The sequence below is a fragment of the Mustela putorius genome, unplaced genomic scaffold, assembly GCF_011764305.1.
Source record: "Mustela putorius furo isolate JIRA1106 unplaced genomic scaffold, ASM1176430v1.1 tig00003853_pilon_pilon_pilon, whole genome shotgun sequence".
NCBI lineage: Eukaryota > Metazoa > Chordata > Mammalia > Carnivora > Mustelidae > Mustela > Mustela putorius.
In genome coordinates, this window is record NW_025422005.1 from 20,341,528 (window position 1) to 20,354,997 (window position 13,470).

The 13,470-nt window shown below is 39.7% G+C and overlaps 1 protein-coding gene across 1 annotated transcript in view; it reads left to right on the forward strand.

Moving 5' to 3' along the window:
* STX12 (syntaxin 12) overlaps positions 1-13,470 on the forward strand; it is a 39,348-nt gene that overhangs the window by 22,936 nt on the left and 2,942 nt on the right. The window contains exons 4-8 of the mRNA XM_004741045.3: positions 1,195-1,332; positions 7,461-7,504; positions 9,052-9,157; positions 11,820-11,892; positions 12,604-12,686. Coding sequence (XP_004741102.1) covers positions 1,195-1,332; positions 7,461-7,504; positions 9,052-9,157; positions 11,820-11,892; positions 12,604-12,686 — 444 coding nt within the window. The remainder of the gene's footprint in view (positions 1-1,194; positions 1,333-7,460; positions 7,505-9,051; positions 9,158-11,819; positions 11,893-12,603; positions 12,687-13,470) is intronic.

Here is a 13,470-nt window from a genome sequence, read left to right on the forward strand (position 1 = left end):
CTTTAGCCCCCTTGCAGCCCTATAGGCAGTTGCTAAGTCATAATGTTTCTTAAATTCATGTCTTTGGGGTTCCCATTATTGACACAATGTCCTCCTGACCTTTAACCTAGAATATTGCAAAAGTCTTTTTGACATGCTTCTTTTTTCCATCCTGCAGACTACTTTTTCTAAATTATCATTTTGTACCCATCATGTTTCCTGCTCAGGAATCTTTCTTGTTTTTTCCTTAGGGATTGAATCCCAAACTCATTAGCTTAGCATTTAAAACCTGCTCCGGTCAGCCCCTTCTCTGTCTTTCCAGTTCTGTCTTTTAGCTAGTCTTACGAAAAAAGCTTTGGTTCCAGCCAAACCATCTCCTTATAGATGCTCTTCAGATATTTACTGTCACACCTTTGCTCACACTGTTTCTTTGACGAATTTGCCTTACTCCTTCCATCTGCTTATTCAGACCTTTCTCTTCCTTCAGTGTTCACTTTCTCTTGGCCTTTATGGCTACTTGAGTTCTTAACTGATTATACCTGCCTCCAAACTCCTATAGTATTAATAGGATATAGCAGTTATTTATAATGACTTGTAATTTTTGTGTCTATATCCCTTATCTATAAGTAGTTGGTAAGCTGTTTGAGGTCAGGGATGAGTTTTTACTTCTGTGTTCTCAGCACGTAGCAGGAGCTCTCAGCATGTGTTTTTTGAGACACAGAATCAGTAAGCTTAGTAAAGATAGCCTATAAGAGTTTCCAGGTTCTCAAAGATTTTAAATCTCATTACAGTATAAAGGAAAATGATTCTGTAGTTTTCAGGGACACTATGAACTCAGTGTGGATGAATATTTTTTAATATTTTAACATAAAACAATCTCTTTTGGGGTTCAGTCTGAGTCTAAAGTTATTTATTCTGCTTTTAGATTCTCCAGGGAACCAAAATTCTCAATTGCAATTCCCTCTGATATTACCTTACAAGGTAAATGACACACAGTTCCAAGTTTGTCAGAATGAAAGAAGGAAAACTCAGACTTGGTCTATGGCATTTGAGGGATTTGAGTTAGCAAAGAACAAATTTATTAAGGAAGAGCCTGTTTTATAGTAATTTTCCTGGTTAGAAATCTTTAGGGGGAATAATTTTGTTTTTAATGGAAATTAGAACCAAATGATTCAGGGTTAATATGAAATTTCAAGTCCTTCTTTATTTCCGTAGCGCCAGCAGAAACTTCAGAAAGAACGCCTCATGAATGACTTCTCTGCAGCCTTAAATAATTTCCAGGTTGTGCAGAGAAGGGTATCTGAAAAGGAAAAGGAGAGCATTGCCAAAGCAAGAGCTGGATCTCGTCTCTCGGTGAGTTGATTCTGCAAAGAAGACCCTTGCAATTGCAGGATGTTCTTTCCCACCTTGTTGGGTTATTTTTTTTTCCTCTCCTATTTCTGACCATTTTGACCCTTAGCTTTTGTTGTTATTTGCTCCCCTTAATAATAATAAATATAGTCATTAGCTGTTGTGAAAATACCAGACTGGCTCAACTGATATAAAAAATATGTATGCAGGGTACCTGGCTGGCTCATTTGGTAGAGCATGTGATTCTTGATCTCAGGGTCGTAAGTTCAAGCCCCACGTTGGGCGAGGAGCCTACTTAAAAAAATTTTTTTTTAATAAAAATAAATTTTAAAAATATGTATGCCTGTAGTCTCAGACTAGAAAAGAATATGCACAAAGATTTGAAAAAGTGACAGAATTATGTGTAATTTCTTTTCTGTTATTTTATTTGTCTTATATTAAAAATTAAGAAAAAAAGGAACAATGAATCTATTTCCTAGAATAAGGCGGCCTAGATTATTTGCACTAGACCTCTCTCTGAAACAAATTAACAAATATTAAATTTTAACAACCCAACTTCTCAAAAGTATCAAAGAGCCATGAAAATATTAAGGTCAAAATCTAAGAGAAGATGAGAACCCCTAGAGAGGTAAGCAGAGCACTGAAACTGTTTGTGCATGGAGTACATTTACTGAGGGCAAACTTGAACTTCAGTTTTGATGTCCTTATGGTATGAGGGGGAAGAAAAGCCCAGAGTCCACACAAAGTGGGAAATCTAAAAGAAGTTGCTCCTCCAATCAAACTGGACCCCAAAAGACTATATCCTTCGGGTATGGGTAAACCAAAAGTAAACCCTTCTTTCCTACAAAAAGATTGCATTAGCACTTAACTGAGTAGGAGGTAGAGGACAGCAAGAGAGAGGGGAAATCCTGACACTAACTTGTATCACAGAGGAACTTTGGGGCAAATTTAGTGCTCAAATTCATACTGCATTAATGATCCAAAAGCATCAGGCTAGATGCCAGACAGAAGCAAATACAAATAAATCCTCTCTGGTTAGACACGTTTATCCTAGCCCTGAAAGAATACCCTCAAACAATTTTTGAAGTGTTATGAGCAGCACAGCGTTAAAAAAACCCAAGTAGGGGCTCCTGGGTGGCTCAGTGGGTTAAGCCTCTGCCCTCAGCTCAGGTCATGATCTCAGAGTCCTGGGATCGAACCCCACATGGGGTTCTCTGCTCATCGGGGAGCCTGCTTCCCCTCTCTCTCTGCCTGCCTGTCTGCCTACTTGTAATCTCTGTCTGTCAAATAAATAAATAAAATCTTTAAAAAAAAAATACCAAAGTACACAAAGAAACAAATAACTCTTAAGTAAAGTAAGAATGAATAGAAACAACAGTGAGGTGAAATGGACCTACTTCATGTATTAGAATTATAAGACAACTGTCCTTATTGTATTTAAAGAAAATCTTGAAAACATCTGCAAGAAGCAGGAGGCTACAGAAAAGACTTTGGAAAAGAGTTAGAATACTTTCTAGAATTGAAAAATATAATGTGGAAACTAAAAACTTAATGGGTAGGTGATTTAACTAGGAAATAGAAAATATTTTCTATCTCACGATATTATGTATCAACATGTAGGACAGAGGGTTAAGAAATTCAATAGGAAGAAACCTTCTGAGAAAGGGAGAATGAAGAGGAAGGATCTGACCTAGTTTTTATTGGAGTTTCAGAATAAGAGTGGAGCAAACATAGAATAGAGGGGAATGACTGGTAATATTTTAGAACTTATGAGAGGCACTCATTTGCAGTTTCAAGAAGCCCAACAAATCCCAAAAAGAATAAATAAAAGACTCTTATCTAGATACATCAGAGAGAAACTTCAGAACACTAAAGACAAAGAGAAAATCATAAAAATAGCCAGGAAAACAAGATACTACCTTCAGAGACACAGTAGTTGGATTGGCAATTTTCTTCTCAGCAGCAACAGGGGAAACCAGTCGAGGGCCATCTGTAATATTCTAATAACTGCCTGGGAATCTAAACCCAGTGAAAGAAGATATACGAATGAGAATTAAAGACATTTTTTTTTTTTTAGATTTTTTTTTTTTTTTATTTGACAGAGAGAGATCACAAGTAGGCAGAGAGGCAGGCAGAGAGAGAGAGGGAAGCAGGCTCCCTGCTGAGCAGAGAGCCCGATGTGGGACTCGATCCCAGGACCCTGAGATCATGACCTGAGCCGAAGGCAGCGGCTTAACCCACTGAGCCACCCAGGCGCCCCTAAAGACATTTTCAGTCAAAGGTGAGTTAGCTGTCAGCATATCTTACTTAAGAACATTCTAGAAAATATACTTCAGGCAGAAGGAAGGTGATCCCAGATGGGAAGTCTGAAAAGCAGAAAAGAATGAAGAGCAAAGAAGGTGGTAAATACATGAAAAAATAAACTACAAACAGGGAGAAGATACTGTTATATGTATAATTAGCAAGGGACTAGTAACCAGAATAGATACAGAACATATAAAAAATTCCTGTGAATCATTATGAAAAATATACAACCCAATACAGCATGAGTTTCTCAGACTTTTTGATCTCAGGACCCTTTTAGACTTAAAATTATTAGAGACCCCAGTGAGCTTTTTATTTGTATGAATGGTGTATATTGATATATGTTAGAAATTAAAACTGTGAGGTTTTTAAAATGTTTTTTCATTTATAATTAATAATAAACCCAATATATAGTAATATAAATATAAATGACATTTTAATTAAAAATAACTTCTTTTCCAAAACAAAAAAGAAATTAGTGGGAAGAGTGGCATTGTTTTCATTTTTGCAAATCTTTTTAATATTTGGCTTAATGGAAGGAAGCTGGATTTTCACATCTGCTTCTGTATTCAGTCTGATGTGATAAGTTGTTTTGGTTGAGGTATCTGAAGAAAATCAGACTTACAGGGATATGCAAGTAGAAAAGGAAGGAGTATTTTAATTAATCTTTTCAGATCATTGTTGATATTATTCTTTGATACTACATCAAAACTTAACAGAAGTTAGTGGAATTACAGAGTCTAAAATGGTATTAATTACTTTTTCAGACTCTGCTACATTCAAATCTGTTGGTCGTATGTTTTGATTGGATCTTTTTTCCATGTATGATTTTTATATCATATATTTATCTTTTGGAAAATATTGATTTCCTGAGTTATGCAGGTCTTCTAAATGTTGATATATTTCATTATACGATATCAAAAGGTAATGTAGTATCTTTAGTTTTATCGGAAGAGTCTTTAGATATTTTAAGGGGGGTTGTGAATCTCTTAAGTTCACAAGTGGTGCCACCCAGGTGCCCCTTATTTTTTATTTTTATTTTTTAAAGATTTTATTTATTTATTTGAGGGGGGAGAGAGAGAGTAAATGAGAACAAGCAGGGGAGGGGCAAAGGAAGAGGGAGAAGCAGACTTCCTTGCTGAGCAGGGAGCCCCACTTGGGGCTCAATCATAGGACCCCAGGGTCATGACCTCAACCAAAGGCAGACACTTAACCAACTGAGCCACCCAGGCACCCTGAAAGCTAGATTTTTATCACTGGCAACATACACTGTCCATTGTTTTCCTTGATGTGACAGGCTTACATTGTTTATCTTCAAGAGTTTATCTGCCAGGGGTGCCTGCGTGGCTCAGTCTGTTAAGCGTCTGCCTTTAGGTCAGGTCCTGATCCCAGGGTCCTGGGATTGAGCCCCTGACTGGGCTCCCTGTTCAGCAGGGAGTCTGCTTCTCCCTCTGCCTTCTACTCCCTCTTCTTTTACTCTCTCTCTCTCTCTCTTTCAAATAAATAAATAAAATATTTTTTTAAAAAGTAGGCTTACATGGAGCCCAATTGGGGGGCTTGACCTCACAACTCTGAGATCAAGTTCTGAGCTGAGATCGAGAGTTGGATACTCAGTGGTCTGAGCCTCCTGTGATTTTGCTCCATGAGTATAAACGTCAGCACAGTGAAAACGGCAAGTAACATCTTTGTATTATTTTGAATAATGGTCAAACAAACGGAAAAGTGCCCAACTTCTTTAATCACCAGGAAACTGCAAATTGAAACCACAGTGAGGTAGTATTTCATGTCCAGATGTGGGGCAAAAGTGTAAAATTCTTTGAACACTGAAGGTGATTGTTATAGATATGATGCAACAGAAACTTTCCTACCTGGCCAGTTAGAGTATGAATTGGGACAACCACTGGAAGATATTTTGCCTGTGAACTTCTGAACACATCAGTTCTACCCTAGAGAAAACTGGAAATGTTTGTATCAGGATATATGTATAAGAATGTTTATTGCAGGGTGCCTGGGTGGCTCAGTGGGTTAAAGCCTCTGCCTTCAGCTCAGGTCATGGTCTCAGGGTCCTGGGATCAAGGCCCACATCGGGCTCTCTGCTCAGCAAGGAGCCTGCTTCCCCTCTTCTCTCTGCCCGCCTCTCTGCCTACTCATGATCTCTCTCTCCCTCTGTCAAATAAATAAATAATGTTTAAAAAAAAAAAATAAAGATTGTTTATAGCAGACACACCTGGGTGGCTCAGTGGGTTAAGCTGTTGCCTTTGGCTCAGGTCATGATCTCAGGGACCTGGGATCGAGGCCCCCATCGGGCTCTCTGCTCAGCAGAGATTCTTTCCCTCTGCCTACAGAGACAGAGAGAGTGATCTCTCTCTCTCTGTCAAATAAATAAATAAAATCTTTTTTTTAAAATATTTTATTTATTTATTTGACAGAGGGAGAGAGAGATCACAAGCAGGCAAAGAAGCAGGCAGAGAGAGGGGGAAGCAGGTTCCCCGCCAAGCAGAGAGCCTGACGTGGGGTTCGATCCCAGGACCCTGGGATCATGACCTGAGCTGAAGGCAGGGGCTCAACCCACTGAGCCACCCAGGTGCCCCAATAAATAAAATCTTTAAAAAAAAAAAGAATGTTTCGGGCGCCTGGGTGGCTCAGTGGGTTAAGCCGCTGCCTTCGGCTCAGGTTATGATCTCAGGGTCCTGGGATCAAGTCCCGCATCGGGCTCTCTGCTCAGCAGGGAGCCTGCTTCCCTCTCTCTCTCTGCCTGCCTCTCCATCTACTTGTGATTTCTTTCTGTCAAATGGATAAATAAAATCTTTAAAAAAAAAAAAAAAAGAATGTTTATAGCAGCATTATTTGTTGGAAACATCTGAATGTCCATCGGTAGTTGAATAGGTAAATACATTATGGTATATTCACATAATATCATACAGCAGAGAGAATTAATGAACAGCAGTTACATTCAGCATCAGGGATGGATCTGGCACAATCTGGCATGATCCAGTGAAAGCACGGAAGAGTATAAACAGTGTAATTTCGTTCATGTGAGGTTGAGAAGCAGGTAAAATGATATTAAATAAGGATACATGTCTATATTGAAAATACGAGAAAATGATCATTGGAAAGTCAGGATGGTGGTTACTTTAAGGGCAGAGAGGGTGTGTTGTAATTGGAGAAGGGGAGAGAGGTAGGCTGGAGGGCGCTACCAGTGTTCTGTTTCTTGAAAAAGTAAACATTTCAAACAACAACAGTAACAACAAAAAACCTCACAGTGTTCCTCTGGGTGGGTAGAACTTTGAAATTTTCCTCATTTTGCTTGTTCTGTTAATTATGAAAAGGGAAAGACTTGTTTTTTTAATGGGAATAGATTGCTCTTTTAACGTTTTTTCTTAACTTTTTTTTAATACATGCATTAGACTGATTTTTTGAAATGAGTCTGTCGCTTTAGCGCCTGATGTGCCATACATGCCCATTTTTTAATCTTTACATGTTCTGAAGATTTGTTTCCCTGCAGGTTTTCCACTTGTTCCCTTGTGCTGCTTCCCTGCAGACTGTAAATAAGTTATCACTATTACTGTTGTTTACTCCTCTCTCCGACCCACGTTCCTCCACCCTATTCAGTCAGGTTACCATTCCGAGCCCAGATTTGCTTTGAACTACTTCACGCCCATTTTATAGTAGAGACAGATTGCCAGAGCCCTGTGTCGTCTTACAGATCCCGTTGGAGCCAAGGGTTGTTGCTTCTTTATACTGTAGCGACAGGAAGCCATTGTTTTGTGTGTCTGTCTGTGACATGTTTCTGGATAACAGCAGTAATAATGCCATCTGCTTTCTAGGCGGAGGAGAGGCAAAGAGAGGAACAGCTCGTCTCATTTGATGGGTAAGGAGTTATCCATCCAACCCCCTGGCTTGTTGAGAAGGGATTCTGTACTTTCTACTTAATTCTAATTTAAAACATCAGTGTGGAGAAGAAGGAAAAATAAAGGCAGACCTGGGGTGGGTAACTTATAATCCACCAAGTAAAATAAAAAAGTCAAAACCTTGTGCTTTTCCAAGATCTTTGAATTAGGGAAGAAACAATTTCAAGGTAAATAAAAAAGCCAGAGAAATCCCTGATGTCTTTGTGTTGGGGAGAGGGCTTGGCTCACTAGGAATAAGTACGAATCTATGAATCTACAGATTAGGACTTTATCTCTAATACAGATTTAAGTTTTTCTAAGTTCTTGGGTGTCCGTTTACCCATCTGTAAAACAGAAGCAACTCATTTTTTTAGGAGTAGTGCAAGAAAAAGCAGACAATTTGCATCTGAAAGACATCTTCTTTCTTAACTTCTCCACACTGAGTTAACTGATTCCATAGAAATGTGTTGGTGTTATTAATTCAGAACTTAGAATGTTTTATCATAGTTATGTATCTGTCTCTTCCCACTACACTGTGAGCACCTCAAAGGGGTGCCTGATGGGCTCTACCCTACTCCATTTTGTGTCTCTAACGTGTGGAAGAAACTCTAAATACTGTTGAGACAATGTCTGATTTATGCATACTGTTGGAAAAATGCTTAATACTGGAGTTTCAAAATGTTTTATGTCTAGCATCATATGTAGTATGCCTTTCTTCTAAACGTGGTACCTGAAAAGAAGAGTTACAGCATTTCACTAGCTTTTTTACTTTAGTTTTCTCTTAAGAGGCATTTAACCCAGGAGCTCCTGGGTGGCTCAGGTGGTTAAGCATCTGCCTTTGACCCAGGTCCTGATCCCAGGGTCCTAGAATGGGGCCCCTGGGGCAGGCTCCCCGCTCAGCGGGGAGTCTGCTTCTCCCTCTTGCTCTGAACCTTCTCCTGCTCATGCTCTTGCTCTCTCTCTCTCTCAAATGAATCAATAAAAAAAACCTCAAAAGTATTTTTTATAAAAGAGGCATTTAACCCAAAATATAATCTCAAGGAATGATCTGAAAACCAGAAGGTGTGATTCTGTTAGATTAATTGGAGAAGCCCTGACAGGTCACTTAGCTTGCTTTTCTCCACCCACTTAGTACCAAAGAGACCAACACAGCTTACTCTCTGAGGGTGCTCTAGAAGAGGATGGGTCAGTGTGCTTCATTGACTTGAAGTCTCTGTCTGCTTTCCTTGTCTAGCAAGCTCTAGCAGGATTGCAGAGTGTACCTCTAACTAGAAACTAGCAAGGAGGCCCTTATAACCCTGTTTCATCTCAGTTTTGCCCAGGGAAGCTGAGACTTTGTTTTCTTGTGGTATTATCAACTCTTTGGCTCCAGATATGAAGAATGTGGCCCTTAAGGACTTTGTATCGATGCCAGAGGGGTTGGAGCCCTGGTAATGGCTTTGGATAGGCTCTGCTGGTAGTAGAAATGTGGGTGTCTTGTGCACACCTTAGAGGGGAGGAATCAACTAGTGTGCTTATCTCCTTGCAGCCATGAGGAGTGGAACCAGATGCAAAGCCAGGAGGATGAGGTGGCCATCACTGAACAGGATCTGGAACTTATTAAAGAGAGAGAAACAGCAATTCGGCAGCTGGAGGTAAGAGCCACGTCGTGTCTTTTGTTTGACTCAATGTATCTGCCACTCTAGTCCACCCGGATTTTCTCTCAGCTATTAGAAAAAAGTATGAAATGAGTCCTTAGGTGATTTTCATATTATGTCTCAGTGCAATCATGGTGAATTTGAACTACTTTTATGATGGTATTAGTCATGGTGCCCAGGAAGATTCAAATCCTTTCCTCCATGGTCTTACATGGTCTCTGGGAGAACAGGGATGAAGAACAGAGCAAGGCAAGGCAAACAAATATTTTATTCCTCATTAAGACTCAGTCTGTTGGGCATCTGCCTTTGGCTCAGGTCATGATCCCAGGGTCCACAGCAGGCTCCCTGCCATTTAGGATTTTTATGGAGGCTTCATTATGTAGACACGATTGATTAAATCATTGGCTCTGGATGGTTGATTCAGCCTCCAGCCCTCTGATAACAAGGTTGATTCCCCTGGCAACCAGCCCCCATCCTGAGGGGTTGTTCTTTAAGCTCTGGTGTGGTTGAAAGGAGTTTGTTATAAGTAACAAAAGCTAATTTTCTCTCTTCACCACTTAGGAAATTTCGAGCATTTTAGGAGCTCTAGTCTAGGAATGGGATGAAGACTAAATATATCTTTCTTATTATAAATCACAGTTTCACACTCATGTTATAACCAAGCTAAGCTATTTGTCCTTTAACTCAATTAACTTTTTGTTTATTTGGCTTTTCTTTTGCTTTAAGGTACAACTCAAGTCTTGCTGCTTCTGAAGCCTTCCTCTGCACACCTTCGTATACCATTTACTAGTCACTTCCTCTGTAATGACTTTTCTTATTTATCTTGCTATATGCTCATCCCACCCCCGTTAGCTAGTAAGCCTTTTTGTATCCACAGCAACTAGCAGACTGTCCCAACTACAGAAGACTCTTAGCAAGTAACTAAGGTTTTGATGTGCTGGAAGAACTAGTCTTGCCAAGCTATGATTCGGAAGTCATGGCTTTCAAGGCATTGTTTCTTTTCTTTTGTTTTTTTCCAAAGATTTTATTTATTTATTTGACAGACAGAGATCACAAGCAGGCAGAGAGGCAGGCAGAGAGAGAGGAGGAAGCAGGCTCCCTGCTCAGCAGAAAGCCTGATGCAGGGCTTGATCCCAGGACTCTGGGATCATGACCTGAGCTGAAGGCAGAGGCTTTAATCCACTGAGCCACCCAGGCGCCCCTCAAGGCATTGATTCTGACTGTAGTGTTCTGAGAGGCAGTGTATTATAATCCAGAGAGCATGGGCTTCGGAGCTATTCTGGCTGTAATGCTTAGTTTCCTAATGGACCAGCTTTGTAACTGGACAGTTCTATAACCTCTCCGAGCCTTATTATTCTCAAAGATACTTGACTTCATAGAGTGACTGAATGATTAATGTAAATATCAAAGAAGCATAGTAACATTATGAAAACATCATGAGGGGCACCTGGGCGGCTCAGTGGTTTAAGTCTCTGCCTTCAGCTCAGGTCATGATCCTAGGGTCCTGGGATCCAGCCCCACATCGGGCTCTCTGCTCAGCAGGGAGCCTGCTTCCCTCTCTCTCTGCCTGCCTCTCTGCTTACTTGTGATCTCTGTCTGTCAAATAAATAAATAAAATCTTAAAAAAAAAAAAAAAAGGAGAACATCATGAACTTTTAATTCTCAGCTCTGCCACTTGCTAGCTTTGAGACCTTGGGACAAGTCATTAAACTTTCCTGAGCCCCAGTTTTCTCTTCTGTACGATGGGGATGATACATGTCTCATTGTGTTGTCATGAGAACCAACTAAATAATGATTAATCATAGCTGACACATGAAGTGCTTATTGCACAGTTCCAAGAACTTTACATATATCAACTTACTTAGTGCTTCTGTACTTTAATATGAGGTGGGTACTATCATTGTTCACATTTCAGAGGGAACAGACCAGAGGGGTTCTTTGTTTGTTTGTTTGTTTGTTTGTTTATTTGACAGAGATCACAAGTAGGCAGAGAGGTAGGCAGAGAGAGAGGGGGAAGCAGGCTCCCCGATGAGCAGAGAGCCCAACGTGGGGCTCGATTCCAGGACCCTAGGATCATGACCTGAGCTGAAGGCAGAGGCTTAACCCACTGAGCCACCCAGGTGCCCCAGGCCAGAGGGGTTCCTAACCTACAATGGTACAATTAGACTGTGGAGGATTAACCTCACACAGCAAGACTATCCTCTCTAGCTGACTCTCAGGCTCCAAGAGTCTGTTTAATTACCTACTTGGTATAGTTCTTGGCACATAGTAGGCATTTAGTAGATATTAGTTAACTTTATTTTCATTTTCAGTTTACGGAGAAAGCATGATTTATAAGCCTTAGAAACACATGTGTTGGGCGCCTGGGTGGCTCAGTGGGTTAAGCCGCTGCCTTCGGCTCAGGTCATGATCTCAGTATCCTGGGATCGAGTCCCGCATCGGGATCTCTGCTCAGCAGGGAGCCTGCTTCCCTCTCTCTCTCTCTCTGCCTGCCTATCTGTCTACTGTGAACTCTCTCTGTCAAATAAATAAATAAAAAATCTTTAAAAAAAAAAAAAAAAAAAAAACACATGTGTTATGTTTACAGCCAAAATTTTAGCTAAGTAGAGGGATCGTCTAACACTATTGCTTTATGTTTGTTATTTTTTGTATTCCCTAGGCTGACATTTTGGATGTCAATCAAATATTTAAAGATTTGGCCATGATGATCCATGATCAAGGGGATCTAATTGGTATGTATCATTGATACCATAAACCTCGAGGTGAGTTGATAGCAGTACTTGTGTGTGAACAAGTCAGTAAGACATATCTGAAGAAATTAGACATTTAAAAATTATTAAATTCTTTGTTTAGCCCCCTTTTTATATTGTCAAATGTAAAAACTGAAATGAGACCTCTGTGATTGCTCAGCTCCCTTGCCGTTAGCCTCCTGCTAAGTCTTTGGCTGTTGAGGGAAATAGCTGTTGGCTTCCCAGCTTTTATCTCCAGAAACTTAAATAATTTGGGGGATTAGTAACCTCTTTTTTTAAGCTTTTTATTTGGAAATGATTTAAAGTTTAGAAAGGTTGCAAAAACAAAAAGACTACAAGGAATTCCTTTGTAACCTTTACCCAGATTTACCTCTTGTTAACATTCTACCCCATTTGCTTTAGACTTGCTCCCTCTCTCTCTAAATATATGTGTGTATGCATAATTTTTTCTGACCCAGTCGTGGATAAGTTGCATACTTCACAGTGCTTTGCCGCTAAAATAGTTCAGTGCTTATTTCCAAAGAATAGAGCTATTGTCTTACCCAGTTAGTAACTTTGGATTCCATGGCTGGATAGTTGGAATGGTGGTAGTAAAACGAGGGCCAACATCATCAAGAGTGTGTTTAATTTGCAATCTTGAAACGTCTGATTTGGTAAAAACATCCACTGCCCTCCTTTTTTTTTTTTTTGCAGATAGCATAGAAGCCAATGTGGAAAGCTCAGAGGTACACGTAGAGAGAGCAACTGACCAATTACAGCGAGCTGCTTACTATCAGGTAAGAGCATGTACCCAGGAAAGTCACTGGGCTGCCGACTTCACGAGCCATCACAGCTCATTGACACACTGAGAACAGCTGCAGCTTTGGCTTAGGTTTAAGCTGGAGGCCGGTGTTCATAGTTGCTGTGGTGGTCCATTTGTAATATTTTCCTCTGTAGAGAAATCTACAAAAAGACATCAGTCCTTGAATAAACTTATACAGAAGGCTTTTGGCTACAAAGCTAACCCCATTAGCTGGCATGCTACCTAAATCTGGTATAAAGCTAATTTTATATTATGAATAGCTAAAATTTGTTTCAATTAGTGTAGTAATAGGGACAAAGTAAGACTTTGTGGATACTTTATGTTGACTGTGGCCACAGAGGATGGACATAAAATCAGTTCTAACTACTATTTGTGAATAAAGAGGGGGTTCTCATTCTTCTAAGAATAAATGGGAGTTAATCGTTCTACTTTGTATGAAGTGATTTTTTTTACATATTAGCTGAAATGCTGGTTTTGTGACTTTTACCCGAGTCTTTATCTCAAGTGTACAAATACTGTAAATGAGGTCCTTTTCATTTCCTCTCCATTTGGTGCTATATGATTTTTTAGGTGTAAACAGCATTTCAGTCATTTTCCATGTTCCTAGGATAGTTGTATTTTACCTGGAAATGTTCTTAAAGGAATTTGTGTTTAGTAATAGTGTTTCCTTTTAAAAACTGAGTGATGATGTTAGTGTCAGACAGTAAAGGAAATATGAAGTAAATTATATGCATCTACTCAATATTATGTGGGAATTA